Source organism: Peromyscus leucopus, chromosome 12, assembly GCF_004664715.2.
Source record: "Peromyscus leucopus breed LL Stock chromosome 12, UCI_PerLeu_2.1, whole genome shotgun sequence".
Taxonomy (NCBI): Eukaryota; Metazoa; Chordata; class Mammalia; order Rodentia; family Cricetidae; genus Peromyscus; species Peromyscus leucopus.
This window is the reverse complement of record NC_051073.1, coordinates 21,204,621-21,227,450: the sequence shown is the minus strand read 5'-3', so window position 1 is coordinate 21,227,450 and position 22,830 is coordinate 21,204,621. Positions and strand designations below refer to the sequence as shown.

Below are 22,830 nucleotides of genomic sequence, written 5' to 3'. Positions count from 1 at the left end.
TGCTCAACTATGTTCATAGCAGCACTATTCTTAATAGCCAAAACCTGGAAACAACCTAGATGCCCCTCAAGGGAAGAATGGATTAAGAAAGTGTGGTACATACAATGGAGTGTCTGTGTTCAATACCATGGCACACTTCTGATCTTAGGACTCCTGTAAACTCACATATTTACAATGGACTTCAAAGAGCTTTGATTGGTTGATAGAAAATAGTGTCTGAGTTAGAACTTAAAAATTGGAGAAGCTTAGAAAATCAATTCTTACTAAAGTAGCAACCTGTTTTGTTGATATAAACATTTTTGTATAGAATGTATTTCTGAAACAAATTAGCCAAAGGGTCCATGCATTCCTCTGCTGCCAGTGTCTTGTGTCTATGGTGTTATAGAAGAGCTGGGATCTCAGATCTGTGTTGGAGGGTTTGCATTCTGTTGGAATAAGTTGCTTTGGTTCTTTTGTGTGAAGAAAATCTGGCTTTATACAGATGTTCATTTAGGGAAGGGAGGAATGTTAAACTGGTTATTCAAATAATGATGGATATTCTGTTTAATAAACCAAAACTTGACTGTTTTTAATTTCCTGAGGGTGAGTTGCCATGTGAATCCACAGTCCCGTTGGTGTCAGTGCTGGTTGGTGATTATCAATTGCCTTTCAAATGGTGCTGTTATATATTAAGATCTACCAATGTCATGCTATTTGAATGGATGGATCTATTAGCCTTACATAATTCTGTAAAACTACATTGATAATTGTAGTTCCATCTATATTATGACCAGATACTATGTTAAAATGTCAAATTTGTTAATAGTTTCTGTTAAAAGTTTTACCAGAAAAGCCTTTACATTCTGAGACACTATCAGGATCGTAGTAGTTGAAACATTTTTTTTTTTTCTGAATGAAAATTCTCTATCAGTCATTAACAACAGTTGCTCTGCAATGACTGATAAAATTGAAGTTTGGGTAATCATACTTTGTAGTATGTCATTTGCTCTTTCAACCAAAAAATGGTGTTCTATGAAAAATACTAACTTTGCAGCTCCAGCATTGGACAAGCATTTATAGTATGCTTTGCCACATATAAAGTTTGTGCATTTTTAGTCATTAACAATTTAAAAACCTTGAAAATCAAGATTCAGTGTTCAGCAAAATTACTTTTTTTTGATCAAAGTTATAATTCTTAAGAGACGCTAATTTTTTTTAAAAGTATTGTGTTTTTTTCTAAGTAATAACAGGAATTCCACCTTGGTACTGGTGCCTTGGTCTGTATCAGCAGTGTAAATATTAACAGCAGCAGACTGATCACGTAGCCATATTATTGTGATTATATTATTTACCTACAGCATTTGTCATCCCTTCTTTTAAGTGTCTTTAGGGATGAAAAGATAATTTAAAAAACTGATTGTGGGTCAAAGAAACATGAGGTTTAAGAAATGAAAGATTTTGACCTGGAGCCTGTGTACTGTTCTCTGTCCTTACACTGTTGTTAACATTTCTCAGCTCTTGTGGGCTAGGTCAGCTGCACTGAGCATGTTTTACTGATGGTGATAGTAGTTGTGGCTTTTATTCATTGCATACAGAAGTAGAATCCAGTATTCAAGCTCTTTTTAAAGAAATGGAACAAGTATATTTGTTTGCATACCTCTGTGTAAGTGAAAAATCTTGTTTTCAATGAAAAGAAGGGCATATGGCCTAAATTAATCATATAGTACAGAAGAGTAAAAAACAAAAAGTGACAGCTCTTTTCATCTCCTTTCCTACTTTTCATTAGAGCTAACGGTGTCATACACACACACACACACACACACACACACACACACACACACACACACACGCACACATGCACGCGCACATGCACGCGCACGCACGCACGCGCACACGCACATGAACACATACATCCTTACCCTGTGGCCAGTCCATATGATATATATACAATCAGAGAGCACCAACGTAAGTGTTTGGTAGTGTTTATTTTGCTTTTTATTGATAAACCATTTTCCCAGCAGGCTTTCTGCTTATTAGCTTTTAATAAAAGATTTCATAGTAAATAAATAAACACCAAGATTTCTCTTCTTTTCACTGCTTTTGGTAGATTTTATAGAAGAAACTATTAATTTTCAAAGCTAGTTCATAGTAACCATGTTTGGATTGTGAAAGATATATTCATGTATAAAGCAGAGTGTTAGTTCAGTACTGCTTTGGTTTGTCAGGGTTTATTGGGCATCTGTGGGGGGAGTTCACTGTCATTTGTGTGCCTTGGTTTTGAGAAAGCTAGTTTTGTTTTTCAGATGTGATCGATCTCACCGGAGATGACAAAGATGATCTTCAGAGAGCGATTGCTTTGAGTTTGGCAGAATCAAACAGGACATTCAGGGAGACTGGAATAACGGACGAGGAGCAAGCCATCAGCAGGTGAGAGCATGTTCACAGCATGCCAGTGTGAATCCGTCTACACTCCAGAAAGGAAAAGACAGACTTGAAGCTTAAGAGCAATAAGATACTTCATTCTAGAAAAATCACTGATATGTGCCTGTATTGTTTTTACATTTCATGTAATCAAACTTCCTTAGTTCTGAACCTTTTAATTATGTATGAAGTTCATAATTTTGTCACAAATTTATTTATTTCTTTAACTTTTTATTTCTTTTTTGTTCTTTTTCATCTATTGTCCAGTTCACCTTTAGGAATTTATCACAGGAGTTGAGTTTTTTTTTTTTAATAAGCTAATGGTAAATGTTTTTGACTTCATTGGACATATGATTTGGTACATAATTATTTTGTGTAGTGACATTTTTTATTGCCTTTGTGTGTACATAGGCATGTTCATGTGTGCTTGTTTGTGGAGGATAAAGACTGTAAAATAAAAGGTATACTTGCTGCAAATGTTATTTTTCAAATGAATATATACTTCTGTTTACACCAATTTATATAAACATATTAATATGAAAATATCTAGAAGCTTAAAACCCAGATTAGTATCTATAATTCTGTCATATGTTTCCTTGATATTTTGGTTGTGAGCTTAGCTTTTTTGAAAATTACTAAATATTTATTGGGTTTATATTTAAATTGCCACCTTACAAATGTATATTGCTAGATTATGATTCTTTTCTCTGGTTGTAATCCCTGCTACTCATTTACTGGTTCATTTCTTTGGAATTTTTGAGACAGGGTTTTATTGTTTATCTGATGGTGACCTTGAACTCATGATCAGAGTTCATGGTCATAAGTGTGTACATTGATGAGTGACAGGATCATTATATTTTACCTGGTTACTTATTTTTGAAGTACTGTGGCTCAAAATTATGTCATTGACCATGTTAGGCCTATTTATTTATTTATTTATATTAAGAAATATTTTTTATTCATTTTATATACCAATCAAAGATCCCTCTCTTCCCTCCTCCCACCCCTCCAGCCTTCCTCCCGAAACCCACCGCCCATTTCCCTCCTACAGGAAGGTAAGGCCTTCCATGAGGTGGTACATTTATCAAAGGCAGGTCCAAGTCCCTCCCCCTGCCTCAAGGCTGTGCGAGGTGTCCCATCATAGGTAGTGGGCTCCAAAAAAGCTGCTCATGCACCATAAGGGAATGGGATGGTCGAGCTGGAGCAGGGAAGGAGTGGGAGAGCAATGAGAGAGATACCATGATAGAGGGAGACCACATGGGGACAGGGAGAAACCAGGTGCTAGCGAAGTTCCCAGGAATCCCCAAGGATGACCGCAGCTTAGACTACTGGGCCTAGCTTTGAAGAGCCGAGCCTTCTCTGCAGCTTGTGTCAGTGTTTTCTAGGTCAGGCACTATATAGTAGTATGTACTAGTTAATTCTGGAGAGAGTCCCAAAAAGCTGCGCATAGACAGGTTCATCAGGATGTGGTCACAAACACCCAGATGTCATCCCGCAGGTTAACACCTCCATGTGGTCCCTTGCTAGAGTCAAGAGACAAACGTGGGGCGTGGGAGGCTTCTGCCAGCACACTGTGGCATTCCTTTTACAGCGTGCTCTGGGGTAGGGTGTGAAGACTATCAAAGAGCGCAAATTGTGTAGCGTGCTGACGTCTAAATGCAGTGTCACAGCCGCTGAGTGCTCTGTACTGTGCACAACTGTAGATGCTGTAGTTCAAGGACTGGAAGTACACTTCATACTGGCTTCATCACAGGCATGCTGTTGTCACCCTAGGCCACTAGGCGGAGGGAGGTTCATCTCCATTGTACTTTCTTAGGACCACTGTTGCATATGTAATGTAATCCTGACCAGATTGTCACTGTGTGTGTGTGTGTGTATGTGTGTGGGTTTTGTGTCGCTAAGGATTGTGATTATCACTGTTGCCTATGTAGTGTAATCTTGACCAGATTGTCACTGTGTGTGTGTGTGTGTGTGTGTGTGTGTGTGTGTGTGTAGCTAAGGATTGTGATTATCACTGTTGTCTATGTAGTGTAATCTTGACGAGATTGTCACTGTGTGTGTGTGTGTGTGTGTGTGTGTGTGTGTGTGTGTGTGTGTATACCTAAGGATTGTGATTACTGTTAATCCGATTGAGGTTTTGTGTTTGAAATCTTCTTAGGAAATAATCTCAACTTTTTTTTCTTATTGTACTTCACTTTATCTGGTGGTTACTGACACCATATTCTTTTTTAATTTTTAAGAATTTTCTTTTTTATTTATTCTCTGTGTCTTTCACATCATGCATCTCCATCCCATTCATTTCCCTGTCCCTTTGTATCTATCCTCTACCCTTGCAACCTTCCCCAAAATAAACTAAATAAGATAAATTTCAGAGAAGAAAAAAGGAAACCTAATCTCGTCATGGAAGCTGCAGTGTGACACAGTGAGTCACTAAACCCTTTATCCATATATCTGTATGTGCAAGTGTTCGTAACAGAGGCATTGGTCTGGTTCGAGGCCTCTGGTTTCTCCTACACTATTGATGCTGGGCCCTCACTGGGACTCCTCTTGGATATCCTGTATTGCCTTGTGTTGTGGAAATCCTACAGCTTTGCGTCTGCAGGACTGGTTCCTTCACGTGCTCCAGCAGATCACAGATGGAGTGGATGTTGGGGTGGGCTAACCATAACCCTGGTTCTGCACCTGGGTAGTTTCACAGTCGGTCAACCTGCCAGCTCTCCCTGATCCTGACCACCAGGGTGAACTCTCCTGCATTGCCCTGGCTAGTTCACCCCTTGCACGGATGATCAAGGGGCGGGGCCACTTCCCCTGCTGTCATGTCCTCAGGGTTAGTTCTCCCACATGTACACCTACTGTGTTGCCCAGGCATGGCATACGGGCCACTCTCCCGAGTGCTGCAGTTGATGAGGGGTAGGGACAACTCTCCTGCTCTAATGACCTCAGAGTCAGCTCTTCCACCTCCCCTGCCTCAGGTGTTGATGGAGGGGTGTGTGTGGGGGAAGGCCACTGCCATGTTCTAATGACATCATATGCTTCATGAGTAATGTCAGCATCACGTATTACTTCGCAGGACATGTTAGAGCTGTGTAACGACGTCTTCAAGTTCACCCACCACATGAAGTTGCTTAGTGTGTCTTGTAAGAGCGTCAGTCTTTTTCAACATTCTGTTTTCATTTCTTAAGGGTTCTGGAAGCCAGCATAGCAGAGAATAAAGCATGTTTGAAGAGAACACCTACAGAAGTTTGGAGGGACTCCCGAAACCCTTATGACCGAAAACGGCAAGACAAAGCTCCGGTTGGGCTGAAGAACGTCGGCAACACATGCTGGTTTAGTGCTGTGATCCAGGTAAGGGTTGAGGTTCAGCTCTTAATCAGGAGGCCTGGGGAGCAGTGGTGTGGGCCGTGCTGTTTCGTGTATGGTTTAAGTAGAAGTTCAGGCAGGATTTCCATGTATGTGCTTTAGTGGGTTGATCGCAGACTTGCCTAGCCCCTCTTGTCTTTGATTCCCAGTGGGACTTTTGTTCTCTGTTGGTAGATGAGTTCTTGCCATATAGCCCAGGCTAGCTTAGAACTTAGGATCTGCTGCCTCAGCTTCTGAGGGCCGAGGTTATGGGTTTGAGACATCACACCTGGCTAATTAAAAGTTTCTTTGTCTTAAAATAGAGTCTCTTTTTAAAAACAAATTTAATTTTCAAATCAGCTCTTAGTAAGTAGCCCAGGCTGGCCTCGGTCTCCTGGGTGCTCGGGTTACAGGCCTGTAGCACAATGCCTGGTTCCACTATGAGCCTTTCAACAGAACACAGGTTAACACCATCCATTTCTGTAAGATTAATTTCTCTTGCTTTCTTGCCTTTGTAATTGCTGCCTTTATTGATTTCTGAAGAGGTAGAACGAAGGTAATTTTGTCGGTATTTCTCTGAAGGTTGAGAGAATAATTGTAACCAAGGTAGGAAATTAGAATTAACTATTTTTGTGAATCAGATCAGCTTATTTATACATAAGGAAAATATTTATAAAATATACTATTATATTCACAATTACAAATTGACTCTTTGAAGAGGCATTTTGTTTGAGGCTGGTGTTGATGTGCAAATACATCACAGTACATATGTTAGAATGCTGAAAAGAATAAATATTGATAAATCAAGATTAACACATTCTATTTTTACCTTAAAACATCCTTGTGGAATGTTTTGTTAGCCTTCTCCAAAATAGGAGATGTTTGTAAATACACATACTCACTGTCTTCTCAACTAGGAATAATCATTTTTGAAAATATATGTAGTGTGAGCTTTGATTTTCAGCTTTTGTAGAATAATGACAGTTGTCATAATTCTTTTTCATTCTTTTAGTATGAATAATCAAATTTCAAAATTTAAATTAAACCTTCTTTGAATATTTTGTGTTTAGTTTCATAAGGCCATTAAAATGCAGCTTGATTGTTTCCTGTTCCTAATAAGGACTTAGAAATCACGGAGCATATGTGCCATTTGCTTTTGTGCTCAGAAAGACTATTTTGTAGCTTCCCGAGTCTATGTTTTCATGCTGTGCACAGTGACATAAGTATCTCGTGCCTTTCATTTTCTGTCAGCTCGTTGTCATGGCTAGGGGACTAATCTGTGATTTCACCTTTTTTCTGTGAAGTTAATATAGGTTTTAGGCCACCAGCACCTCCGCTTGCTCTGTGGCACATGGGCCATATAAGGAGATTTCCTTTGGTTTCTGGACTTGCCACCGCTAAGAAAGTTGGCTCATTCCTTGGTTTTCTAGTACATTAGCAGTCTAAGGGTACCTGGATGACTAGGGCTTCTTAGACAGTAGGCTTCATTGTAAATTTTTTTTCACTTATGTGCCCAAAGCAATAGATAACAGTTACGTGATACTTGGAAGTCCTGTGGGCCTTACCGTTGTGTCTTCGGATTGTCCTCGTAGATTGTTTCTCTTCTCTGTGTATTAGTGAGGTTCTGTCCATGGCATAGTTTAGAGGAACAGATGTGAAGCTGTGATTGAGTGTTTCTGGTTGTTGGGGTGCCTTCTTCCCAGCACTGTGTGGACAGTAAGGCTTCTCGCTCGTCAGGCACTTTTCATTGAGAAGTTCAAGAAGAGGAAGTCCCTACACACAGCCAGCATTTGATAGTTAGATAAATGCTCTTCACTTCTCCTGACAATATTCACTGGAAATTCCCATTTGAAGTGATAAATTATTATTAACAGAGCCACGGAAACCCTGTTTATGTTAATAAGTTCTTTTACTGTCTCAGCTCAAATGTGATGGGGTAACCATCCATCTATCCTAAGTTCACTTGGTGACCAAGCTTTTGTGTGTGTGTGTGTGTGTGTGTGTGTGTGTGTGTGTGTGTGTGTAAGGAACATACCAAAAAAAGAGACCATATTCTTCCTTAATACAAAGTAATAAATTTATTAGTTTAAAATTTGTTATTCTATGATAACAAATTTAGGTATTAAAGAAGATTTAACTTCTTTAGCAGAAATCTAAACACCCACTCAGCACAAATAAATAATCTTCTCAATTTAGAAGTTTAGGTTATCACAACCTAACAAAAGTGATTTTTAGGGAAGACATGAAAGTTCATACCATGGCAATCTGCGGGTAGAAAACATCATGTATTCAATTGTGTTTTTTTACTGTATTGCCAATGTTCACCATTATTTCCAGGAGCTATTATTTTATGTTTAGTTATGAGACTCCTTTCTTTTCCCTTTTCTGACATCACTTGATTCTCAGGTGTGAGCTGAGATGTGACTACTCACTCAGAAATGGCACTTTTTGTTTACTGCTGCCTCCATTAGCGCCCAAAGCTTTTGTTGGAATTTGCAGGGTTGATTGGAATTCCTTCATACTGACTTGAGTGCTCTGTGCATTTTTAGTTCTAGACTCTCCCAGGGTCTAGAGACAAGATGGAGGTAACTGTGTCACCTGCTCAGAGCTGCAAACAGCACTTGGAAGTGAAAGGAACTGGACTTCTAGAATCCCTTACTTCATAAATCTTTATAAGATGGAGAAAAAGCAGCTTCTTTACTTGCATACCCACACCAAAGGAAGTTCTTACTGCTCAGAATCAAGGAAGACATTGGAGTGCGAGGACAAAGCATGGCTGTGGGATTCTCATGCTTCCTTGGCAATTTTCTCTTAAGATCCCTCACAAGAGTGGTAGAGACTCCCCCTTAAGCTCTAGCCTATTTCTTCAATTGCAAGCATTCTTCATCTACCACTGAACTGAGAAGAGGTGACGTTTTCCAGGTGCCATTTCTCAAGGTCATCTCCTTGTCACCACCCTCCTAGAGTGGAGCAGCATTGCTAGTCTTTTTTTGTCTTGAAATGCTCCAGTGAGTCTTTGCTGCGCATCCCAGCCATTCCTTGTGTTTATCAAGAGGTGTATGATGTCTGATGATTTCTCTTCTTGATGGTTCACAAATCTGAAAGCTCAGCTTTTCTGTATTCCTTTTCCTTGTTTGATTTCCTTACTCTTGCTACTGTGATCAAAACCTTTTGTTGGATTAAGCTCTGGTTTTAAAATGCTGCCTTTCTGCTTAGCTTCTCATCTGCAGCCTTATCTGTATCTTTTCTGATTTATACCCCTCCTTTCATCCTTTTAATCCTCCAGCATATGATGATAATTCTCATGGAAGAAGAGACTGCATATTTTACCTGTCCTTCCTTCTTTGTCCCCTAGTGTTGTGCATGCCAGGGGTATTCCATAAGTACTTATGAAATGTGTGAATCAATGAGCTGGGCTAATGGCAAGATCCCTCCTCAAAGGAACAAAATAATAACAACAGGAAAATGAATTATTTTATCTGCTCATAATGTTTAATTTAAAAGATCCTCACTGGGTGTGGTGGCACATACCTTTATCCCAACGCTGTAAAACGCATAGGATTAGTTACACATATGTAAAATATTGATAAGGAAAATCTTACAGAGATGCTCAGATGAATTTATGTCTGTTAAGTATGTATTCTAGTCTGTAATATTGTATATTCGTTTTGAACAAATGTTATGATGTCATTAGTGGATTACAAAGTACCTTTTAGCAAGCACTCAAGATCATCATGTGTGGCTGCTAAATGAGCTCAGTGGTAGAGAAAGTCCAAGGCCTATATTGGGTTTCCAGCAGCTAAAATAACCATCAACAAACCCCATGCTAGAAAGCCTTTCATGAGTGTCTAGTCTACTATGTACTTTTGCATTATTCTATTTTTATAATTATATATTTGTCTCCCAGGTTTTGTTTTCTTGGCTATCAAGAGAATATGTAATATTTTGTGTTTTTTTCACCTAGTATCTGGTGATTACGTTGATTTGTACTTAATTTTTGTAGGTAATTAATCTGAAATAGAACACATCAAAAAATTTCTTCACTGTATTTTATCCAGTTTAGGAAAAACTTCATGTTAATGACATAGTAACCTAAATAGTTTTTAATAAATGTAATACTCTGTGTGCTTTAAAAATGTCCTTGTACAGTTTTGTGCTTTGCATGTAGGATAAGTGTTAGTTAGAAAGAATAAAATACTGATATAACATACTAGCCAGGGCACTTGCCTTGCATACACAAGGCCTTGGGTTCAATTCCCTGCAACTCCCATCCAAAAATATTTTTAAAATGAGAATACTGTTTTAAAATATAAAAAAATAGACTTTTCTTGGGGAGAAAAATATCCATTCTTTTGCTGGTTGCAGCCCTTCTTTATGTAAAGAGTATAGTTGTCAGGAACGAGTCTTGATAACAGTGATATTCACAATTCCATTACTAGAATTTTCTCTTAGATATTTTAAATTGTTCTTTTTCAGTCATTATTCAATCTTTTGGAATTTAGAAGATTAGTTCTGAATTACAAGCCTCCATCAAATGCTCAAGATTTACCCCGAAACCAAAAGGTAAATTTATAAAAGATTTTAAAAGCTGAATACTTACAGTCTTTATGTTCTTTTCTCTTTAAGAATTTTGGGAGCACTTACTTACTCCATCAAACCTGAAACTGTTCAAATTTTCCTATTATGTCATTAATCTCTATTACAGTAGTTTCCTATCTACATATCATAAATGGGAATTTTCTTCCTCTGTGTGTCCCAATAGCATACCAGTTCCATGTGGCCAGTTTAGGACCCCTCACTCATAGGGCTGTCGAATTATAGTACCCCCGTAGGCTGCCCTGTACAATTGAAGGACTTTCCTCAGTGGACTCCTCACCACTATTGTCAGTGTCGGCTTTTCTTTTCACTTGATCATCCAGAAGAATCCTTTAAAGCTCAGGCACGAGGTGTGGTGGTCCAGGGCAAACCCATCCCTCTGTGTTGGAAGTCAGTGGTAGGCAGAGGGAGGTTGAAAAGAGCAGACTCCAGGCTCTGATGCTTGGGTTTCAGTTACGGGTCTAAAGCAAGTTGCATTTCTGTTGGGATTTCCTTATCTGTAGAGTAGACAGCAACAGTAATTATTTCCTGGAGATGCTGAGGAGTCTAAATGAGGTAAGCATGTAAAGCCCCTATAAAAGTGTCTGCTATACAGTATTTTTGCCTATTTTATTTTTTATAAATTTTATAATTTTAATCTTAATAAAATTGGACTGATTTGCATGCATACATTTATACTTAGTGGAAGAAAACCATTGTATGGGAGGATGATGTACTCTGGTGCAGGTCCTGGGTCATTTTCTGTAAAGAGCCAGTGGCCTTAAAGAAATGGGCTCTAGAAACAAAGGAGGTGACGTTTTGGGTTTCAGTGATGTACTGAACTTTGTGTGACCCATTGGTACAGTGATAAATTATTAAGTTACATTATCCTTTTAGTGTTTAATTTTTTAAAACCACTTTTTCTGCAAATCCATGAAACATTTATAATGCACACTAGAGGAAATAAAACCTGTACTTCAGCCAACTTTTAGGCCACAATCTCTGGGCTGGATCAGGCCAGTGAACAACTACTTAAAAAAAAAAAGAAGGAATCAAGGCAATTTAGCAATGCCATACTGCTAGAGAAAATAAGTAAATGTCTTCAAGTGTAAGTCTTTCCAAGGGAGTTTGGACTGCTGCCTCTCTGTATCATGTTAGTGTACCAGTTCGCCCTTCTCATCTCTCAGTAGAAGCATGTATAATTTATATGCATTAGTTAGAATTACTTCCAACTGGGTACTTACGGATGCTGTGCTTAACTTTTGTTTCTTTTATTTTACCATTTTATAGAACTTCAATCCCTTATTTTTCATAGTTTGATAAGACCAAATCAGTTTGTAACTTTATTTAAAAAGAATTCATTGTCTGTGTGTATATACCAGAATTACTTATGGAAGTTCTTAGGGTACTCAGCTATGCTGGCCAAGTGTGTAATGAGCTCATGCTGGAGGAGTGTGTAATGAACACATGCTAAAGGGGTGTGTAATGAGGGCATACTAGAGGAGTATGTAATGAGTGCATGCTGGAGGAGTGTGTAGTGAGTGTATGCTGGAGGAGTGTGTAATGAGGGCACACTAGAGGAGTGTGTAATGAGTGCATGCTGGAGGAGTATGTAGTGAGTGTATGCTGGAGAGTCTGTAATGAGTGCATGCTAGAGGAGTGTGTAATGAGTTCATGCTGGAGGAGTAGTGTGTAATGAGTGCATGCTGGAGGAGTGTGTAATGAGTGCCTGCTAGAGGAGTATGTAATGAGTGCATGCTTGAGGAGTATGTAATGAGGGCACACTAAAGGAGTGTGTAATGAGTGCATTCTAGAGGAATATGTAATGAGGGCATACTAGAGGAGTGTGTAATGAGGGCACACTAGGGGAGTGTGTAATGAGAACATGCTAGAGGAGTGTGTAATGAGTGCATGCTTGAGGCGTGTGTAATAAACATATGGTAGAGGACTATGTAATGAGCTCATGGTAGAGGAATATGTGCTTAGTGTGCCAAGTGGAGTGTGTAATGAGCACATGCTAGAGAAGTTTATTTCTTGCAGTGTAAGGAGAGTTACCATTTCCATTCTTTGAAAGGCTCTTATGTAGAAGGATATTGTGAAAATTTGCATAAGCTTTGATAAATGAAGGTCTTTACTATGGCATGGTAACAGTGGGAAACTGTGCTTGATGCCTTTTAAACCGGTGTTGGAATTGTAATTGTCAGTCACTGGTTTATGCTAAATTCACTCGAGATAATGAAAGATACTTTCTGTTTTAAATGTGTAAATGTAATATTTGCCATTGTCTTTTTTTTTTTTTTTTTTTTTTTGGTTTTTCGAGACAGGGTTTCTCTGTGTAGCTTTGCGCCTTTCCTGGAACTCGCTTTGGAGACCAAGCTGGCCTCGAACTCACAGAGATCCGCCTGCCTCTGCCTCCCGAGTGCTGGGATTAAAGGCGTGCGCCACCACCGCCCGGCTTGCCATTGTCTTTTAATAGTGAATTTACATTGAACTCATGACATGTTTACTGTTACAGTGAACTTGAAATCCAATGTGTTAAGATACAGACTACACCTGGGATTGCTTTAATCATATTACAGGGACGCCATTTGCATGCACTGCTAAGAATATCTTTTAAGCAAATAAAGCTTCCCACAAATATTGTGTGCATTTCAAATAAGAGGCAGGACTTCCTTAAAAAGTCTAGTTTATATTTTCGATAGAGTTTGTTCATCTAGAATTATATACTCCCTTATTTTAACTATTGTTAAGTTTAGTGTATAGGATAATTGTTATCTGAAAAATAATGGCAGATCCCTGTCTCCCACATACAGATATTCTTTGAGCTGAGAATTTCCAAGCCCCCCAAAGTTTTTATAAAACAAATAGAAGTGTGTAGCTCCACAAGAATTTTCACACCAGTGTATGCATCAACGGAAGAGGAGACTGTTGGATTAAAATAAATTGTACTTAATCTACAATAAAATTCTACAAAGCAGTAAATTGTAACAAATTACTAGTGTGCACATATATGTAGATGAAGCACTAAAAAGTATACTGATCGCACAAAAGCAGTCTAAAGCAAATGCCTAGAGGATAATTCCATTTGGGTAAATGTCCAGAAAATGCAACATGACTGTTAGCTGAGATGGCTAGGGAGTGACCACATTTTGGGGTGGTGAATAAATAGGTTTGTTATCTGGATGGTGATAATGCATATGCAAAGCTTAGGAAATTGTGTTTGTTTTTAATGGTGTATGTATTGTACATTAATTATACCACAACAAGCCTGTTTATAGTAGTGCTCAAATAGTTTTTATGTGTGCCAATGTTTTTATGATTTAGTCAAATGGAGTAGTTGCTCTGTTTTATTGTATAATGCTATACTTTTTGGTAGACAGATTTTCTAGCTGCAGGTATTGGCCAAGACAGAGATGTTTCAGAATATTTTACTTTCCAAATAATCTTGGCAGAATTTCTCTTAATTAAAAAAATATTGTGCTAGGTGGTGGTGGCGCACGCCTTTAACCCCAGCACTCAGGAGGCAGAGGAAGGTAGATCTTTATGAGTTCGAGGCCAGCCTGGTCTACAGAACTGCAGAGAAGCAGAGTTCCAGGACAGCCAGAGCTGCACAGAGAAACCCTGTTTTGAAAAATCAAAACAAACAAAAAAAATTGTTTCATTCTTATATTTGATAAGGAGTGTCCTCATTTGTCATGGACTGAGTGATAATGAAGAAGTGGATGTTAGGAAACAGGATATTGGGGGAAATTGTTGTGTAGATTAAAATTAATATTTATACTTTGAAAACTTACTTATACAGGGCAGTTGAAGAAAGAGTTAAAGACTGAACAAAAGGTTATTTTTTTTCATGTATACGTTTTGTCTTTATTCTTATTCCTGTTGATGGAACATATATTTAAATAAATGTCATTTGGAGTTCTTTATGGCTTAGAGATTTCACTTTAGGATTAGTTTATGAGAGAATGGTTCAGGGGTGTGTGTAGTTTGGGGATTAAATGACAAGGCTTTGAATTTCTTCCCGTTTCTCAAGGCTCCCTGTTTAGTGCATTGAGAGAACAATAATTTTTCTGTAGATTATATTGCTCTGAACACCAGTTATATAGAACTATATTGATAGTGCTATAGTAATGCCAATCATGGAAATTAAAACCCTTCCCAAATTTAGATAATATCTTGAAAATTTATGATAAAATTATTGTTGCAAAGACTATTATGAGAACTGATTTTCCAGTTTGCTGCCCTAAAGCATTTCACCAAGTTCCATACATTTCATGATTTTTAAATGTTTTTGATTTAAAATAAGTAGTGACTAAAACTCATTTTTTTCCCAGAAGGTTGGATATAATCAACCAGTAAGAACTGAATACCTGTTTTGTGTAGCATAAAAGAGAAGAGACATTGAAATTGTTGAGAAATCTGTAATCCCAGTGATAATAAAATCAAGATTTAATGTTAGGGCTTGGTCTGATTAATGATTATGTTAACATTATACTTATTAAACATTTAAATTGAAAAATTACAAATGAATTTATTCCAAATCTTATAATTTACAAAATGTATTAATGCTTTTACTAATAAAGTATAAAGTAACATATATAGACATCTATCTAAAAATAGACATTAGTTTTTATTAGGTCATTAAGTAAGGATTAGACACAGGCCTAATATTAGTTAAATGATTAGAGTCATCGTATGAGAATTGACAGTGTAGTCCTTATTCAAAGACTCATCCCAGGAGATGGAGCGTTTGGAGGCGTTGTTGACTTGGAGGGGTCTAAAGCACTCCTAGATGAGGAGGGTCTGGTTTAAATGGGCTCATTGGAGAACAGCACTCCGATGGTGCCTGGCGAGTGCTGAGCTCTCACTGATCATTGTTGGCTCTTCTGGTCGTCCTTGTCGGCAGCAGCTGCACCCTGATGAATGGGAAGATTATAATGAACGGACTTAAATGAGCTGGATATTCTTGGCTGGGTAGTGACATAATTTGCTATGAATATGTGGTATTTATGCAGAAATCGTGAGGCTGGCCTAAGGTCCTCTGTTTTAGTTCTTAACTCCTTTGAGTTTTGTAGCTGACACTCCTTTTCAATTTGATAGAGTGCCAGATCTGCCCTAATAGATTTCAGTTACCGTCTGGTTCCTGTTGAAGTATCTGTTGACCAGTGAATAGTTTGCTGATTTCGTTGGGGATACTGTTTTTATTTTTATGTTTTCCTTCTCTCTGCAGGAACATCGGAATTTGCCTTTTATGCGGGAACTGAGGTACCTCTTTGCACTTCTTGTTGGTACCAAGAGGAAATATGTTGATCCATCTAGAGCAGTTGAGATTCTGAAGGATGCCTTCAAGTCAAATGACTCACAGCAGGTAGCCTCCTGTCCCTTTTATTTGACTGTTTCCATGCAATTTTATAGATCTTTATGACACCTTTTCAAGTGTATCTGTTGATTTAGGATGACATCACTAAACTTTATTAATAATGTCTTGAAGCCATTGAAATCATTATTTTCTTATTTGGAAAGCTTTTAAACTAAGCAAAACATGACCAAATTGGAGGTATTAAGGTAAATGAAGTTGTAATTTATAGAATGATGGAAGTTGATAAAGAAAAGCAAAGCCGGGCGGTAGTGGCACACACCTTTAATTCCAGCACTCGGGAGGCAGAGGCAGGCAGATCTCTGTGAGTTCGAGGCCAGCCTGGTTTACAGAGTGAGATCTAGGACAGGCACCAAAACTACACAGAGAAACCCTGTCTCAAAAAACCAAAAAAAAAAAAAAAAAAAAAAAAAAACCAAAAAAACAAAACAGGGAAAGAAAAGTAGTGAACAAAATAAAGACTACTATATACATATATAATATATAATGTACTATATGAGTACCTGGTGTGTGCCTAGAAGCTAGAGGAGGACATTGGATCCCCTGCAACTGGAGATGCACATGGTTGTGAGTCACCGTGTGGTGCTGGAAGTTGAATCTGGATCCTCTGAAAGAGTAGTTAGTTCTCTTAACTACTGAGCCATCACTCCAGCCCCTGCAAGTAGCCATTTCAACAAACGTATGATGACCCAAGTGTAGGATAGTATATGTGGGTTTCATGCCCCTGCCTTTGCTGATCGGGATTAGTTTCCCTGGATTGCCTGTAAGGGTTTTTGAAAAATACTGCTTCAGTCATTTTTCTTGCTTTTAATGGTTATATCATGGTACCCTTTTATTAACATTTGTTAAAAACAATATTGTGGATGATTTCTTATGGAAAAAGAGCCATGTCTGCACACCAGTATTGCTACTTGAAAAGTCAGATGGGTTAAGAGCACACAAAGGAGCACATACATACGGCTGTAGAAAGTAATAAATACTGGAGAGTCCGCGGCGCTGAAGGGACATAGATGATACTAGAGAAAGAGGGCCCCAGAGCCCCGGCCTGTGGGATTCAGAAAATGGAAATTTAGAGCAGGATTCAGGAGAAAAAAAATACGTGTTTCTGTCTTCTAGATTTTTCTTTTTAAAAAATTTGAAGCTGTATAGAAAATAAGCGCAGACACAAAGTGCTCACAGCAACATTTCTATTGTGGTGTTTTCCCTTTAAAATTTTCTCCCAAAACTACCCAGTGCTCTTCATGTGTTCCGTCTACTTGGCTTCCTCACTCATTCTTTCTCGCTGCAGCAATACTAACACAAGCTAAAAGTAATAAAATGATATTCCTGAAATGACCCCAAAGCCCCCGCTTTAGAGCACTGCTTCCGGTCCTGTGTCTTTGTTCATTTGCTCAGTATTAGCTTACTGCTCTAGCCTCCAGGCTGTGATTGGTGGCTGTCCTCTAGTCACTCTTGGTGTCAAGTGAGTTTTACACAAACTTTCGTGCTTTGACATGTTCTCTTCCCTGCTTTCCACGTGTACACCCCCCCACCCCACTTTCTACAGAAGCCCAATGATCTTTTGGTATCTTTGGTACTTTGCTGTTCTGTGCTCTGAACGCTGTGGAGTGAATACCTTTGCTTTGTGTGGACCAACTGGTTTTATCGTTGTGGCTTCTTTTTTTTCTAGAGGCACAGGTGTTATTTTCTGACATACACATTAGTGAGTTAGTGAAATACGTCCCAAGGCACACGAGTATTGTGATTACTTTTAAAGTCTTTTGTACTTGTGTTTCATATTCTCCCCGAATATGTCATGTTTGGAAAAATGAAGCAATTTTATGGGAGATTCTTTGGTGTATGGCAATACTGTCAATTTTAATCATACTTTTCTTAGAGTTTAAGATTTAAGTTTCTTAAGATCTCACTTGTTCATCCTAGTGAACTTTGCTAAATTTTCATTGTATAATTGTAAATTTTAGATTGATTACAAAAAAAGACAGGATAATTCTTTCCAAGACTTGTGATAACTAGAAAACTTTGTTGGTTCTTTTTAGCTACAGTCTTTAAGATGAGTAAAGTCGTTTAAGAACATTTATACATTAAATCTTCTGGCTCAGGAACAATAGAAAATTATTAATATACCATGAGGCCAAGGGTTTAGAAGTACGATTCTGCAGAGCCACGCTCTCTGACAGGAGGAGCATCCTTCCTCCCTCTATCATTTTTTCTGGTATCATTTGACCCTGGGAGGCTAGTTTTGGTTTTTACCTGTTTTCGTTTTTACCTCCTGCCTTCTCTTGTTCTGTGTCCCACAGGGACGGCCACTATTGGAGTTAGGGCTCACTTTTATCTAAGCTAAATTCACCAGGAGATTATTAGTAATTTCTACAAAGACCCATATTCGGTAAAATTTACTCTCTGAGGTTTTGAGTAACCTTTTTGCTGCTGTTTTACCCAGGGTAATAGAACTGGACTTGGGTGCTGAGCTCAGTCCCGTTTCCTCTGCAGCACTGGAGTCGCTACTCTTCCTAGATTTTAGCATCAGCATTTTATAGATGGATTGGTTGACCTAAGCACTAGGTGGAAAAACATAGGCAGTTACTTTATTCTCGAGGCTCCTTTGGTTAGGGAAAGTTACCTATGTGGACTCTTCTATCTAGTCTTGATACCATGAACTGAATACCTGGGGTAGTTTTTCTCTTTTTAAACCTATTCTATCTTCCAAGCAACATTGTGTAAGTGGTGGTAGTGATTATGTGGGCCAACACTTGCTCCTGCTTTTCCGTGTTAGGGGATCAGCCACCAAAGAAAGGGACAGCAAAAGGTGATATTTATTTATTTCTGAATGTAGAATTCACTTGGGGTTTAGAGAATTGTAGACTAAATTATTGGACTTACTAATTGCTAAAGTTAAGAAATATCTTGATAAAAGTAAATATGGATCAAAAAGTATATATGAATTAAAAAAAACAGTTGTCAAAAGCACTAGTCTTTTTCTAAGAGGAAAGATGATGATAATTTTGTATAAAACAGAGAGTCTGAGTGAAAGGAAGTCTTTCATTTCATGGATTCATTGCAAAGCATCTAGGGAGGAGGTAACTAATATTTTGTTATAAATTCATTTGTTACATTGTGTGTGTGTTTCCTAAAATGAAATCTTGTGACTATAATACTTTTAAAAATATTGATTTGTTTTATCCTGGTTAAATTATAAAAATTTATTGCACTTTATGGGACACAGTCACAGTCTACTTTGTGAGTCCTGACTGGCTGTAAGTTTTATTTCGCAGCGTGTAGCATTTTTGTTAGTAGGATCAAATATCAACCAACCCTTTTTCTTTCCACAGCAAGATGTGAGTGAGTTTACACACAAGTTATTAGATTGGTTAGAAGATGCCTTTCAAATGAAAGCTGAAGAGGAAACGTAAGTCACTGTGATGTTTAATGACGGGCTTTTAAAGTCAATAAATGACAGTTATTTTGTTCTCTTGGGTGCAGTACAGATATCCAAGCAAGAGAGACTTTGGGCATCGCAGTGTTATCTGTGTTATGAACAAGCTTTTGGAAGTTGTGGGGACACAGTTTGGGTGACTGCCAGCTGCTCCTATCAGATCTGATATGAGATTCCTAACAGTACTAATCTTACAGCCATGTGGTTTTCCTGGATTCAGTTTTTCATGAGGAAGAAGGGGTTACCTGGGCATGAATTTCCAAAGACTTGACTTCATCTTAATCCTTTCCTGAGGACAGGATGAGCAATTCCCCTCCGTATTCATGCTGCTCATTAGGTGTGATCACAAAGCCTTGACAGTTTCATGCATGCATGTGGGGACTGTGGAGGGTCAGTGTTGGGTGTGGGTTCTCAGGTGCCATTCACCTACTGTTTAAAAAGAGGCTCTCTCATTGGCTTGGAGTTTGCTCAGTCTCCTCAGGCCACTCTCCTTATGTCAACTCTTCTTTCCCTTATGGGGTTCTTTTTTCTTGTTTTGTTTTAAGATTTATTGTGCTTCTTTGATAAGTGCTTTGCCTGTATGTTTATATATGCACCACATTATGTGTCTAGTGCCTGTGGAGGACAGAAGAAGGTATCAGATCTTCCGGAATTAGAGTTATGGGTGGTTTTTAGTCACCATGTGTGTGTTAGGAACCAGATCCAGGTTCTCTGCAAGAGCAGCAAGTACTGTTGACTGCCAGGCCATTTCTGCAGCTACCCCTTTATGTGTTTGGTTGAAGCACTGAGCCATTTAGATTGCTTCTAAAAGTTCCAGTCATGGAATCTGCAACATGCCCTGAACATTATGTAGAACATAGGCAAGAAATCCTAGGCTCAAAACCATTGCTTCCTTCTTCCAGTTTTTCTAAGTATCTTCCTTCTTCTATTTTTTTCTATTTTAAATTCTGTTCAGCCTCATTGTCTTATAAAGGCCATGATACCATGGTTTGCAGTGAATTATAGTGTGAGATGTCCCTATCCATTAGAGATGTACTTAAATGTTAAACCCTCCACTTTGCTGATCATTTTTTTCCAAATGACATTTAATTGATCTTTAAAGCAAAATTTGGAGGAGTTATACCCAGAAATGAGATTATTTTGCCTTGTGTATACAAATCAATTAATAAAAAAAATGTCCTAGTCTTTTCATTTATATGGGCTCCATAGTAAGCTGTGCCTGCACAGAGCTGGGGTGCTCATCTGCAGGTCATGTTCTTTCATTGAAATATCTCTAGTTATCTCAGCACCACAGATATTGAGCTGAGGATGCTTAAATTGTAGATCCAGAGGATTATTAGGACACACAGAGACAGCTAGCACCAGCATATTACCTGGCCCTTTGATCCTGTAGTGCTAATCTCACAATTTAATGTAATTCTGACTTATGTTCTTGCCAGAAAAATGGCAGAAATTTGAGGTGAAACAGAAGCTGAGAAAACCCTGTTGGCTTTAGTTCTGCAGAATGCCAGCCATTAGTAGTGAGTGGCTTGTAGGCCACTGTCTGAAAGTACACCAAGCTGAGAGAATCTTACTAAGAGCTTCCTGTGTAGTACAGTGCCCAAGTTTAATCAGAGAAGTGTCCTATTGCCATAGGTTGTGATTTACTGAGTAGTGTGCTATGAAGAGGAGACAATGGAGTACAGAGCCCTAAATGGAACAGCTATACCACCTCCTTCAAGGTTCAGGGGACATCAGGAAAGAAGGGGAGAACAGACAGAATGGAAACTCCAGAGGGCTGGGAGATATCCAGTAAAAGGCATTGTTTTTTAACATGATAGAGCTTTTGTACTCAAGAACTCAGTGTTCTGGTTATCTGCACATGATCGCACCCATCAGCATTTCATCATGGATTTGATCCCCTACCCCATCTTGAGGAGTGTTTGGCACCTAACAGTTGTTGGGGAGAGGGCATCATTTTCTTCGGTGGTATAGCCTCTGATAAGTTGCTCTTTCTCCAATAAATAATCTCTTATTCTCTGGCAACACAGTGTAATTATCTCCAGTGGGTCACATACAACAAGATGCCATGAAAGTCAGGTGGGACTTAGTAGAAAGAAGCGCTTCAGTGGGAGAGGAAAAGGGATGCGAGGAATGAGGAGTGAAAACCAAAATTCATTATATAAACTTTAAATTGTCAAAAATTGAAGTTAAAAAGAAAATATTCAATATTCTTATATCTGATAAAATCAAACATACTCCTGGTTAAAACAAAAAATAAACAAATAAATTTAGCACCAAGTCTGAACTATTTGTGGGAACAAAATGAAACATTTGCAAATTGTCTTAGTCCTAGAAAGGCATTTGAGAGTTGCTTTCTTTTCGGCTTGTTTAGAAGTTTAAGGCATTGGCCACCTGCCATCAGGTGTCCCTTTCCGTCCATTCAAACTCTTAGGGTGCGTTTTCCTTCTGAGATCTTTATCGCCCAGCAGCACTGAATTGACTAGGAATTTTTAGATAACCCCTTTCTGAATGAAAATGTCTCTAGCAATGTGTTTTGCTATATAATTGCTTAGACCTGTAACCCCTGCCTCCAAGGCTGGTTTCTGTCTTCATCTTAGCTTCATTTAATTGCTTATCCAAAACTTCCTATTCAAACTTCAGCACTGAATCTGCTCTTGATGATTCTGAGACCCATGACCTAGCATCCAGTGACGAGAATACCTTTGCAGTACAATTCTGGGATTGCTTTTGGCATGTGTCCCCAGTCTTGACTATATTTCTTGATGCTTCATCTTTTTTTTTTTTTTTCTAAATGACTTAGGTGTATGCATGTTTTGACTGAATGTATATGTACCACGTATGCGCCTAGTGCCTGTGGAGGCCAAAAGAGATTGCTGAAACCCTGGGACTGGAGTTACAGGTCAGGGTTAGGTGCCATAGGGATGCTGGGCAACAAACCTGGGTCTTCTGCAGGAACAGAACAGCATTCTTAACCTTCTCTCCAGCCTCATGATGCTACATCTATTAGGGTGTCATATATCTTTGGAGTTCAGTTGCATGCATATCTACATTGTGTGTGTTTGTGGATCTGTCACATCCCTTCTTTTAAGAAGTTATGATGGCTAGTTTTAAAAGTCAACCAGAAACAACTTACTTAGACTTATCTCAGGAGAGCATTTGACTGAGGAGTTATCTAGATCAGGCTTGGTGTCTGAGCAGGTCTGCACGGTGTGGGGGTGGGGGACTGGGTGTGGGGTGGGGTGGGGGAGTTGTCTTGTTAATTAACCTTGTTAATAATGCCTACTATGCATGTGGGCAGCACCATACCATAGACTGAGCTCTAAACTGTGTTAAGCGTGAAGAAGGCAGCTGATGGAAGCAGGCACATGAGTGCATTAGTTTTTTTGTGGTCCTGACTGTGGATGTGTTGTGTGTGACCAGCTATCTCAAGCTCCTGCCGTGGGGACTGCCCTGATGTTACTTGGAATTATAAGCCAAATAAACCTTTCCTGCCCTAAGCAGCTTTGTGGCTGGTGTGTTCTATAGCAGCAGCAGAAATGGAAATGAAACAGAAGACTTGAGGTAGATTGTAGCGTTTTGCTAGCCTCTGCTGCGTACAGAGCCAGGGCTGCTTAATAGGGCCGAGGGCGTGCTTCCTGTTCATTTGCTCTTTGCCCTTTCCGTTGGCTGTTGGGGTCACATATTGTTTCCTCACAATGACAAT

General features: G+C 38.8%; 1 protein-coding gene across 4 annotated transcripts in view; it reads left to right on the top strand.

The window, feature by feature from the left end:
• Usp25 (ubiquitin specific peptidase 25) overlaps positions 1–22,830 on the top strand; it is a 107,335-nt gene that overhangs the window by 36,677 nt on the left and 47,828 nt on the right. For all 4 annotated transcript variants that reach the window (XM_028874781.2, XM_037209660.1, XM_028874782.2 and 1 more), the window contains 5 exons: positions 2,283–2,406; positions 5,583–5,745; positions 10,216–10,302; positions 15,545–15,682; positions 19,021–19,097. In XM_028874781.2, the coding sequence (XP_028730614.1) occupies positions 2,283–2,406; positions 5,583–5,745; positions 10,216–10,302; positions 15,545–15,682; positions 19,021–19,097 (589 nt within the window). The remainder of the gene's footprint in view (positions 1–2,282; positions 2,407–5,582; positions 5,746–10,215; positions 10,303–15,544; positions 15,683–19,020; positions 19,098–22,830) is intronic.